The sequence below is a fragment of the Ambystoma mexicanum genome, chromosome 2q (genome assembly GCF_040938575.1).
Source record: "Ambystoma mexicanum isolate Mex_15411 chromosome 2q, UKY_AmexF1_1, whole genome shotgun sequence".
NCBI lineage: Eukaryota > Metazoa > Chordata > Amphibia > Caudata > Ambystomatidae > Ambystoma > Ambystoma mexicanum.
In genome coordinates, this window is record NC_090924.1 from 108,442,328 (window position 1) to 108,454,985 (window position 12,658).

General features: G+C 46.9%; 1 protein-coding gene across 3 annotated transcripts in view; it reads left to right on the top strand.

Moving 5' to 3' along the window:
* Nucleotides 1-12,658, top strand: part of RNPS1 (RNA binding protein with serine rich domain 1) — a 337,071-nt gene that overhangs the window by 274,313 nt on the left and 50,100 nt on the right. For all 3 annotated transcript variants that reach the window (XM_069646964.1, XM_069646965.1, XM_069646963.1), the window contains one exon: nt 11,692-11,845. In XM_069646964.1, coding sequence (XP_069503065.1) covers nt 11,692-11,845 — 154 coding nt within the window. The remainder of the gene's footprint in view (nt 1-11,691; nt 11,846-12,658) is intronic.

A 12,658-nucleotide genomic window follows, 5' to 3' on the forward strand; every position in this document is an offset into this window, starting at 1 on the left:
AGCTGCCGCCGAACTGCTGTGCAGGAGTCCTCAGTACTCCCTCTTGTCCCCACGACTGAGGCCCAGGAACAAAGGATCTTCAAGTCTGCATACAGGATAGAAGCCAACTGGATCCTCTTCTAACCTAAGATACTGTTCTAACTAAGGGGTACTTGCCTCTGTCTGTAGCTTGCTTGTCTCAGTTGAGATTTGCAGTAGCTGCTTTTCTAGAGTTATTCTAGTTCTAACTTTTCACAAGTGTAATGGCTTTTGGCCCAACACTGATTTTTCTACAACAAACTCTCGAACGCTGCAAGACCTCGCTATCTAAGAAGTGCCTCAGCTCCATAGACTTTGCTCCAAATTGACTTTGGTTGTCTTGGCTCCCTGCAGACTCTTTTGCCCCATTGACTTTGATCGTAACTGGCCCTCGTTGTTTTTTAACTTTATAATTGCTTGACAAGGCAACAGGGACAGTCGGGACAACACATCATACATTGGTAGGGGGGGGTCATACATTTGCAGGTTACATGTGTGCATTGCAATCGGTATGTCATTGGGGTACAACTTCAGTTCGTGGGGCATAGACTGGTCAAGTGGCCATGAGGTACTCAAAAGAAGCGTTGGTGCTGATCCATTGACCTCTTCTCCTCCTGGTTTGCTAGAGTCTGTAAATGGGTCCAAAATGGAGGCCATATGTCTCAGGGTCTGCAATTGGATGGTTGCATGGATATTCAGCACTCCTCCATGTCTGCTGCCCAGGTGACAGTGACAGAGGAAAGCCACTGCTTAATGGTAGGTATAGCAGGCCGAGCCATAACAATAGTATACTTTGCATTGCTACATAACTTACATAGACTAGCCAGCCTATGGCTGGGCCCTTGGATTGACACAAACTCGTGAAAGAAGCAGTTCAGTGGGGGATGACTATATTTTGCTCAAGCATCACTGATAAGGCAGTACACAGATCAGTCCAATATTCAGAAAGCCTGGGACACGCCCAGACCATGTGGAGGTATCTAGAATTTTCGGCGCGCCATCTAGGGCAGAGAGGCAAATGATCTTGAGACATAATGTGCAATCTGGCAGGGGTATAGGGATACCTGTGCAATACCTTTATTAAAGTGTATCAGTCGATACTTAGCATTCAAGAACGCTGCGTGGGCGCAACCCCCAGATAGCATCCCACCTCTCCTCAGTTAACTCAGCACCGAGATCCTTGCTCCAGGTCTTGCAGAGTTTAGTTGGGGTTTATTACATAGTTCTTGAAGTTTACAGTACAGCCTAGATACCATGCTGGAAGAACCAGCCGCACTGAACACTGTTGCCACTAGGTGTTCGTTTGGGGGCTCTGTGGGGAATTCAGGCCACTGCTGCTTAACCGCACGCCTCGGACCAGCATACTGCAGCCATCCTGATGGGAGCCCACCCAGTCGCACACAGAGATCCGACCAACTAATAAGTATACCCTGCTTCGTATAGGTCACCCAGTGTGTAGAGCCCCTTGCTGCGCATGTGGCTGCTGCAGACTTGCTAATTCAAGGAAATTCTGTAACAAGATTCCAGAGCGGTAAGTCTTGATTGAATGGGTGTTGGGCCCATCAGTCCGTCTCCTTATTTTATCCCAGGGCAGTAAAGTAAACTGGGCCGGATACACGTTGCTCATCCCTCAAGGGGTGGGGGGGGGGGAAGATGAGCAAGTGCAACTCCCTCAATCCAGTTGCTCAATCTTCATGTGTGAAAGAGGTGGGCCTAAAGCTGTCCAGTATGCTGCATAGTGTGCCTGTGCTGCAAGCCAATATAGCTCAGTCAGGGGCTGCTAAACCCCCTTGTCCATGCGTTCTAACCAGAGTGGACCACTTCAGCCTAGCCGCCCCAGAATGCTACAAGAAGTTATTGATCTTGAAACTGAGTCTGGAGGATAGTATTGTGCCAGGCCACAGAGACACATTTAGGAAACGGTAGAGTAGCTGGGGCAGCACCACCATTTTGAGTAGAGCTACTTTAACAAGGAGAGTAATGGGTATCTTTGCCCAAGTAAGTAGCTTAAGACTAAGTGTCTGCAGATAATCCCCATAGTTATGTTCATATAGTGAGTTCTGGCACCTTGTGACTATAACACCCAGGTACTTTGCCTCCTCTGGTGCCCACAGGAATCCCATGCAGTCTGGCGGGGCCACTGTGGCTTTGGTTACGGGGGAAAAGATTGAATTTAGCCCAGTTGACTCGAAGGCCTGAGAGCACCAAAGTGGGCAACATCTTGCATAATGAGTACAAGATTACGTTCTGGGTTCCTTTTTATATAGAGTAACGTGTCATCTGCGTAGAGGGGGGGGCCATCTCGGGTGCCCCAGTGAGTCGCATGCCCCTGTGCGAGTGTTTATGGCGCATCAGATCAGCAAAGGGTTCCATGACCGGTGCAAAAATAAGTGGCAACACAGGGCAGCCCTGTCTGGTGCCTCTATCAATATCAAACGGGGGTGCAAGCAGACCATTGGTGCATACACTGGCAACGGGTTTGGCATGAAGCAACTGTATCCAGGACACAACTGGGCCCAAAATTACACCACCAACACTGCCCATAGGAAGCACCAGGACACCGAATCAAATGCTTTCTGTACGTCTAGTATGGCCGCAACAGCGCTCGCCGCAGGATCGATCTGAGATGGGACGTTAAATAAACGTTGCAAATTGAGCCGTGGAGCGGCCAGGCACGAAGCCAGACTGGTCGTGATGTATCATGTGCGCCATATATGGGGCAAGTACCTGGCAAATGCACTGTTTAAAGGGGAAATATGATCCACACTTTGTGGCCAATTTCCTGGGCTTAAGTAGCACCGTTATTACTGCCTCACTCTGTGTAGGGGGGCAACTCTTTCTTGGGGCATGCCTCACCCCAAAGGGCGGCGAGGTGAGGGTAAGGAGAAGTAGCTCTTGTAGAAATCTATAGTAAGCCAGGGTCGGATTGACCCCTTGGCACGTGGCCAGGCCGAAATCATCTCTGGGGAGTGAGGGCCGGTTTGGGGGCAAAAGAAAATTGAAAAAAACAAAGCAAGGTAACATATGTTACCTTGCTTTGATGATTGATTTGCATGCATGCGATTCCATCTCGGCGTTGCAGGTGAGCACGGCACTCCAGGTGAGTCTGGGCATGGGCTGCCTCTATTTTTGCCAGCAGTGGCCCCGGCAAGCCCACGCCATGCCCCTAAGCGTCCCTCTCCTGCGGCTCCCCTTCCCTCCCTCCTCCCTGCCCGCCCCCGTCCAGTGATTGGCCAGGCTGAGGCCTGTGTCTAATATGGAGTTGCCAGCGCTCCCTGCACGCCTGATTCCATCTCAGCGTTGCAGGTGAGCGCGGCACTCCAGGTGAGTCGGGGCATGGGTTGCCTCCGTTTTGGCCAGCAGTGGCCCCGGCAAGCCCACGCCATGCCCCGAAGCACCCCTCTCCTGCGGCTCCCCTTCCCTCCCGCCTCCTTGCCCACCCCCTCACCCTTATTGGTCCATCAAGGCTCTTAAGCCACCTTCCCAGGGCAGCCCCTGCCCGGCAGCCCCTACGGCTAAGGACCCCGAGGCGAAGGACAGCTACACGAAGTTTCTGCAGGTGTCCGCAGGGGGAGCAAAAGAAGCAAACTGACACCAACTAAACTGGAAGTGTGGCACGGATGGGGAGCAGAGCAGTTACTCAACTCCAGAAAACCCTCGTCACTCTACCTTACCTCTCCTGAACGCATACTGCCATAGAATCACACCATGCATACCTAGAGAGATTTGTCATCTCCAGCCTAACTCCATTATTGGCCTGGCTGTAAATGTTGTAATGCGTTACGCACTAACACACTAGCCAATGTTAATTAGCGCCATATTGGTAGAGAAATGGCATGATTAGCCTGCATCACCTTTAAACGGGTGTAACAATTTTAGCAAGTACCACACTAAGCTGGAATTCTCAATCTGGGCCGCATCTAGATAGAAATGTGAATGTTAGCATGTACCACACTTAGCTGGAATTCTCAATTTAGCCTGCGCCGCATCTAGATAGAAATGTGAATGTTAGCATGTACCACACTTAGCTGGAATTCTCAATTTAGCCTGCACCGCATCTAGATAGAAATGTGAATGTTAGCATGTACCACACTTAGATTGAATTCTCAATTTTGGCTTGCATCACATCTATACAGGTTTGTGAATGTTAGCACATGCCACACTTAGATGAAACCGTAATGATGACAAGGGAAACACCCGAATGGAATCATGATCACTAGCCTCCTCACATATAGACAGAATTTTGAATTAACAAGCACCACACACTCGGTTGGAATAATAAATGATAGCAAGCATCACATCTAGACATAACTGCAAGGACAGAAGGGGCAACTAACCAATCCGCTAACAATTTCACCTATCTGCTTACACAGTTCAAACTCTAACCAAACACAACCACAAGCCTAAAATGCAGCAATCCACACAAACTTCACTACACCGCAACAACAAAACAAACCGCACATAGACTTGCACAAAAGCACACGACGACTACCGATCGTAAAACACCCCAAGCCCAGCCAACGGACCCACCGGGCTGGGGCTGCCAACAGCAAATCACTGCTCTCTTGCACTTTTCCAACCTATTCCCACTAACTCAACCCCCACCCCCTCCCTCTTTCAGAGCCGCCAGGGGACCACTCCGGTGGTGACAGTGCATGGTACAAATGTCCTTTAACATTAACATAACATGCACACATAATTCACCTGCTGCAGCAGCATGCAAAGTTGAGGGGCCGCCTTTTAGCGAGAATTCTCAAAAATCTGCAAATTCCTTTCACCTTTCACCTTTCACCTTTCACCCCAAGCAACTTTGCTGGATTTTGAGGACTTGATTTTTTACCTGCAGATTGTGACCCTTTTTCCCACTCATGTATTTTGATGTGTTTTTACCTCTGTTTTTTCTTTGGTTATGGAGTCTAACCAACTCCATAGGCATACTCTTTTTCAATTTGTGGCACACAGCACCCTCAGTGCTGTGACACAGGGAAGAGCCTTTCAGGCTTTCCCAAGTTTTAACTACCTTCCCAAAGTAAGTAAAGTGTAATTGATTTTACTAGTCTTTGAAATTCCTAGACTTCCTAGACCCAGCATACCCTATCTTACAATTTAGTGCTGGAGGGGTTACTTAGTATGCCCTGTGTCTACATACTCATGTAGCAGTCAAATGCTACACTTTCCTCTCAGAATGGCTGGTGGCAGTGGTTTTACAACGAACTACCAGGATTTTTTCCCGACCGCAAACTATTCGTAGCTCCGGTAACGTTCAATCGCGGGAGCCATGGTTTTCAAGATAGCGTCTGAGCCCTCTTTGTTGAAACAGCTCCCGGTCGTCTTTTCACCATTTCATTTTGGAAAGGTCCTTCTAGAGTTTCTCTGCCCGCCAAACCAGGTTTGGTCCCTTTGTTCATTTGACTTTGGATGGCTTCAGGAGTGAAGACTGCCTATGGTGCCCGAGTGTCTGGGGTGGGCAGGAAGTGAGGGAGGTGCCTGAAACTCCCTGTGCTTAGTCTCCTAGGAGATCCAAATGCACGCTGTGTGGTAATTGGCTGACTGTCTGGCAAAGACAGCCACCCTGCTGGTGAGTGACAGCTAGGCTGCAATGAATGGGAGAGAACTGTTTAAAAGGCGAATCTCGTGGACTGGAAGGCAGTCGACCACTGGAATGAAAGAATCGAAGAAGAGCTGGAAGAGGACGGCTGCTGCAACCACTGGACCGTTGGTTTGCCGGTGAAGTCCTGCTGCAGGTCCGAATTCCCAACTCCATTCGACGGAGAAGCTCCTTCAATGATGGCTTCTTCCTTTGAGTTGGTGGGATCAATCAACTCGTAAGACACCTAGATACCATTCTCAAGGCTGGTTAGGTTTAACCAGTGAGAGGGACACCAGTTTGTGTTCTTGAATCTACAGCTAATGGAACTGAAGTGACTTCATTTTGTTTGCTTTCATTGATCCCGTGCCGTGCAGGAGTCACCCGACGTCCTCCCTCTTTTCCCCACGACTGAGGCTCAGGAACAGCGAGATCTGCAGGAACTGCCAGGACCCACAACTTCAGCAACATTTGTTTTCTTCATACAAAGTTACTGCGCCAACCCGGTTGAGAGAACGCCACTCTCGCGGAGAAAGTTCGTGAAACTTTCCCAACTTGAAGGCCTAATCAGCTTGTGACCACACAAATGATTCTTTTTCGCCTAAACTACTTCTGACAACTTTTGCATAGACTTTACCATTTGATACCAGAACTGCTCTTTTCTATCGAACACTAGCCCATTGACTTTGGCCTGGCCTATTGACTTGAACTATTCGGGTGAACTGAAACCATTTGCACTGGCTAGAAAGTATATATAATCTATTTCACTTACTTTATCCTTTTTGCTCACTGCTAAGTAACTGAACTGCCATTTGGCTCCTTTTTCAGGGGAGCTCAAACTGTCAACTTTTGTATTGAAGTGTATTGGGCTATCATGTTGTTGTTGTCGTCTAGTGAATCATTTTATAAATGATTGTGTAAATAAATGTTTTACCAAGAAACATTGACTAAGTGTCTATTTGAACCACTGTTTTGTGTAACTACTTGTACTGCTCACATTCACTCTTGAGATAAGCCTGGCTGCTCAGTTTGCTACCAACAAACTGTGTGGTACAGACTTATACCAAAGGTTGGTCTTGCTTACACCTGTAGTCCTAATTGTGTGTGGTGGTCCCAGAGGGTACTGCATGCAATTCTGCTTAACATAATATAGTTTATGATTTTGATGATTGGGCTATTACTCAACCTGAGGTTAAAGAAAAGTATGAATATTGGGTCTCTTGTAACAAATGATAGAAGTGTATACTGATAGGCGGTTCGTTGGAGGACTGGGAGGAAGATGGAGGTAACCTGACTAGACTAAAAGGGGTGCATCCCTAATGACAGAAGAATGGGGATTTGGTGGTTAGTTACTGATAAATCAGTAAAAGGGGCGGGGGGAGGAGTGGAAGTTAAAACTCAGCACGAAAAAGAGGCGCGCACGTATCAGTTGCAGGAATAGCACACAATCGAATTTTAAGTAGATGGCAAGTAAACGATAAAGATTGGTTACAGGTAAGTATGCAGGGTTTAACATTAGATATAGGTGCTGTAAACTGGCCTCAAAGCGTTCCGCTTTAGTAGAAATGAACGCCCACGTTTTCATTTGTTTTGCAACCACAGGGTTAAAGGTTCCCAGGATTGTACGAGAGGGAATGAATGAATGAACAATTTATACTTTAGAGGTCACAGAACCAAGCTTATGGGTGCAGGGGAAAGGCAGCGAACATAGCATCATTTTATAATTCATCATATTAGGAAACTGGTCTGCTGGAATTTTCATAGTGTACCATGGCAGTGTCAAATTGCCCCTTGGCACACCTCAGCTTGGGAACCAGTTTGAAGTGTTCTTAAAATGCATTATTAAAACTTACTTGACTTTAGTTCAAGGCTCTGCCAGTGTCATGATTGGATGGATTTCTAAACTCTGACCTGGTGGGCAGAGGTTTAGGAGGCCATCCTAGTTTAGTGGAACCGGGGAACCTTCTGGACACGCCAGACCAAATGGTGAAGGCTCTGCTCTCGACTCTAACACCTATCCTGCTCAAGTACCACTGCGACACCTAGACACACACAGTTGAGATCTACTTTCACTAACCCCCTCATGTTGTAGCATCTCTGCTATCTATAAACTCGGACCACTCTGTAATCTGGTCTTTGTAACAATTGCGCTACCCACTGACTCGGTCCATCCTGTAACTTGGTCCCATTTGATATTTATTACGGTCACTTGCATCTCAATGTATGTGTAATCGTCTGTAACCTATGTTCTACAAGTTAATATACCCAGTTACCTCAGGGTTTGGCTGCGCTATACGAATAAACTAAACTAGGTAACTTGGCAGGTGGTAAAGACGAAGTCTCAGGAGAGTGATCGGAAGCCCACAATGAGCACACAGTAACGAACCACAAATTACTCTTTGGCAAGAGTATATCAAGAGATGGGTGGGTTAACACACTAGAAGCATTAGACAATTTGTTCCTTTACTTTCGCAGTCCAGCCCTAAATTTTGCTCAACAGTACAGTGGTGTGTAAAAAATGTACAATTGCGTAAGTCAGGAAGGGGCTTGAGGCGATTCAAATTGGTTTCCACTATTCGAGTAGGGTCTGCCCTTGGCAGCAGAGCAGTTTCCAAAAGGTGGGAATAGCTAGGGAGTGCAGGCTAACCCAGACAATATCTAATACTTTTTCATATTTGTGCATAAAAGAGATTGGTTGTGCTAGGGGGCCACCAGTAAGTGAAGCAAGTACTCCACGACCCTGGGCACAGTCCGGACCAAACTTGGTCAGTTTAGTGAAAGTTGCTAGTGGGTTCAAGTCCTGCAGTGTCGCGGCTCTCAGCGGCTGTTGGACAGTTGCCTTTTCTCAGCTTCTGAAGGAGATGCAAAGAAAATTCTGGTGTAGCAGACCGCTGGGCACAGGAGAGCAGGTCAACAAGGCACCTACAGCAACCGTCACCAACAGGTAGTGATGTGGGAATAGCAGTTGTGTGCCACGTTATGCACTCCTAATTCGCGACCCAGAGGAGCTAGGCCTATGAAATTTGTCAAAAGGGCACAGGACCACAAGCAAGCGATGTCCCAAGTCTGCGGTTTCAACTCGAGACTGCAGCAATTTCTGTGGGATAGCCCGAGGTAGAGCTAGACAATTCACTGGATAACCCAGGAACACTTCCGAAGGGGCTTGTTCAGTGGGTAAGCAGGGGGCACCGAGAGTAGTTCCCACTACTTTAAAGGGGCGAAGCGCATTGCAGGCCTTCTTGATCGATGACGAAAACAGGGGTCGAACGGGACATCAGAGGTTGAAGGGTGCCAAACCTTCCGATGTGTCTCCATTGGTTTCACAAGTCTGTTTCTTTGTTGCAGGGTACTTGGCTCCTTCCGTAGTTCAACAGGAGCTCAGGTGATCGTCCTGGAATGGATGCAGAGCCCCTTTGCTTATCCAAGATTAGCTTCGTGCCAAAATGGAGGTCTTCCAATCGAAGATCTGCCCTGATGCAGGCATCCCAGTCGTGATCACGGTCCACGACAGTCCTAGTCATTCACTCAAGACATCCTGGCACTAGTATTGTGGATTGGGACCAGACAGTCGCAACCCTCTTCCTGGGCGCACACATGTGACATGCAGAAGCCTGCAGAAGATCATTTTTGGTCCGATGCTGCATGCCCAGATAAGGAAAACCCAGGCTCACTCGACCTAGGGGAAGGCAAGGGACAAAATGGCCATGGGACAGAACAAAACACTTTGGCTCGGACATTTTCGGACCTGGCCAGTCTTGAATTAAACGTGGTAAACTGGATGTGATCCTGTAAAACACTAACTGCTGCCACCAGTTTGTCCCAGGCACACTTGTACAATCACAATCATTTGAGGGTGTCTAGGGCCATAAAACAAAGACCCAGCGCATTGGTACTGGAAGGTACACTGTGCACTGTTAAGTACCAAGAAATGGCAACGTAGTCGAAGACTAAGGGAAACATAGTTTCCCAGTACTGACAGCCAGAAGGACATGTCTGTTTCCCCTCAACAAGTGAGCAAAAGCCCAGGGGAGCACAGCTGAAGGCTGGGCTCGCCTGGCAAAAGTCAGGATAGGATAGCCAAACAAAAGTAAAACGTTTGTGGGGGTCCACAAATGGAGGGAAATGTACTCCTTAAGGAAATCTTGCCTAACAATGATTGGAAGTGTTCTCATGGGAGGCAGATGATCGGCAGCAGATGTTAAAGGTCTCCTGGTCAGCCCAAATGTTTCAGTCCCTTGGCTTATTGGTGTGGGAATTGTGGGTTGGACTGTGATGTCGGGGTCTAAGGTGGTGTGGTAAGACTTTTGGAGCCCAATCCTTACAGGCTAAATGTCCCGATATAGGGGAATGACATGTTTGCTCCAATGATCTTTGTTCAAAGGATAAACCAAATCTGTTTTTCATAATTAGCTTAGATTGTAAAACTTTTGATTTAGGGGGCCTTTCTTTGACAGCGTTTTTCATGCAGTTCTGTTCCGGGTTGTGTGAATTTTGCTTTCCTAGCTGCGCTTATCCCCTGAATAAACTGCATTACTTCGTGACTCCTTTTTGGATTACTTTTGTAATTTTGAGTTTTTAAAGGCAACCTGCCGTACACCTTGCAGGATCCTACTACCCTTTAATTACTGCAAGTAATGAAATAGGTGTGCTCTATTCTAAATGTATATGATTAGGTTGGCCTTGCCTAGAAATACTGTTATTCTGAACAAGATCTATGCTTTGGCCTGTGTCCCTTAAGCATTGTTTTGTGTTTTTATAATGGGGCTTGACTCAAAGTACTTACCCACCAAGATGTACTTTGTATCTAAAATAAACCATTATTCTTTTTATAATACTTGTGTTTCTGTTGAACCATTTGTTTGCTACAGGTTCTTTGTACCTTCCTACAGCCCTCTCACCTTCCTAAGATCACCTTGGCTGCACTGTCTGTGGTACCAAATACTCAGGTGGTACAGCCTTATATTAAGAGTGGAGTTTTGTACTTTCTCAGTTGTATGGTTTTACTAAGCCCTTAGTTGGACTTGAGAAAAACTGTCCTAACACTGCTGCATGTACGGCTCCCCATCCATGCACTCTAGATTGCAGCTACGGCTATGTCAAATCCGGTCTAGCAGCTCGCATAGCCATCCACACAAACCCCTGACGTGCCTCGACAACCTACATCAAAATTCGGTCTAGCTGTGTACACATTGAATATCCTGCACCAGCACTATTAAACCGCCAACAGCACCTGCCCATGTACCTGACCTCTAGGTTGCATATTAGGGCTCATCCAACTCTCCAAAGTCCAACCCGGCAGAATACACACGGGCGCATCTTAAAGTAAACTCCTAGAATCGTCTCATACACGGACTTTGGTCCCCAAGGGCGTTTCAACCACAAAGCGCATTGAGGCCATACAAATGGGATAATGGTGCTATATAATTGACTACAATACAGTTCAATATGTATGCTGCAAGTTCTTTGTACCTTCCTAAAGCCCTCTCTGCCTCCTAAGATAAACCTGGCTGCGCTGCCATAGCTAACATTGTACTGGATAGTACAGGCCTGTACTAATGGTTGACTTTTCTGTATTGCTCAATGATTGTCTTCTAAAGTACTTTGGGTGGGCATAAGAAAAACTGTTCTAACTGGGGACTCTGATGTGGAGGAGATTATGCATGAAAATGTACCCTAACTGGGATCTAGGCAAATAATTTGGGCTTGAGACATGGGGAATATGTGTATTGGAGCAAACTCCTTCCCCAGTCCTCAATACACTGAGCAAGATGCCAGATCGCACAAAGCATTACTTGAAAAAGTCAGGCTTATGTTACATGGAATGCAGGGGTGCATTTACCCATCTGGTGGATTGTTCCTAAGGGCAGTAGATTCTGGGAGGCAGTAGTTGAAACTGACCTTGTGCCACCATCTGATGTATACAACGTAATTAACAATTTACTGCTTTCTGTTTAACAAATTTCATAATTTTTTTTAAGCAAAAACGCACTCAAGACTGGATTTTAGATGTCACTCTTTAACTTTATTTTGATGTGCTTGAAATGTAATGGTTTAGAAAAATAATCCTTGCCCATTTCCAATTGTAGGATCACATTCTGGAAATCTTTGCCACCTATGGGAAGATTAAGCTAATTGACATGCCTGTGGATCGGCTGCACCCATATCTTTCCAAGGGCCATGCCTATGTTGAGTTTGAGTTTCCAGACGATGCGGAGAAAGCAGTGAAACACATGGATGGAGGTACAGCCTACAGGAAAAATCCACTGACTAATCTGAGTGTTGCATCTGCTTTTGAACTGCTTGTTTTATCTTGGTTGCACAGTTCTAAAGCTTTAATAGGCAGTAAAGCAACGTTTTACCATATGTGCTAGTCCCGTTTGCTTTTCTGGGTTTCATTCCCCCCAACCCCCCCTCCAAACCACCCCCTCCTCCCTCTCTTGGCCAGGCTTCATCTCAAGTTTGACTGGCTGTGTGTTTGATACTGAAAGAGCCCAAAGACAAGGGTACCCCATAGTCTTGCAGAGAGAGTACTCTCCTTCTTAGTCATGTGGTTGGACTCCTGGTGGCTTATTCACCTGTGCAAAACTGTTCGACTAGGAGGACCTTTTGATGTCCTCTATTTCAGAGTTTGTAGTTGCTTCTCTGAGATTGGCCACATGACTATCCTTTAACTGTCCTTGTGTGTGGGTGTCCCTGTGGAGGTGGCAGTCTTTGGCCGTGGGGGCAGGAGGGAGGCGTCTGTCTCCCAGAACTGTGGCCCATAGTTAGCGTGAAATTAATGGCATATGAAGATGCCTGACTGGGACAGTAATGGTTCATTCCTTTGTACCAGAGACCTTTCCAAAATGCCTGGGTTTGCTTGGATGTATGGTCTGCCATTGACTTACCACACCTGTTTAAATTGTGCTTAGTGAGTGATTGGATGCAGTTTTAACACTCTGGTTTACAAGAAGGATAAAAGCAAGTACCCTTGTCCACACCCGAATCTTTGAAACTGCCCCTGGAATTCCTGCTGCTCGAGGAAGGACCGTAGCTCTGCACCCAGCAGTCTTT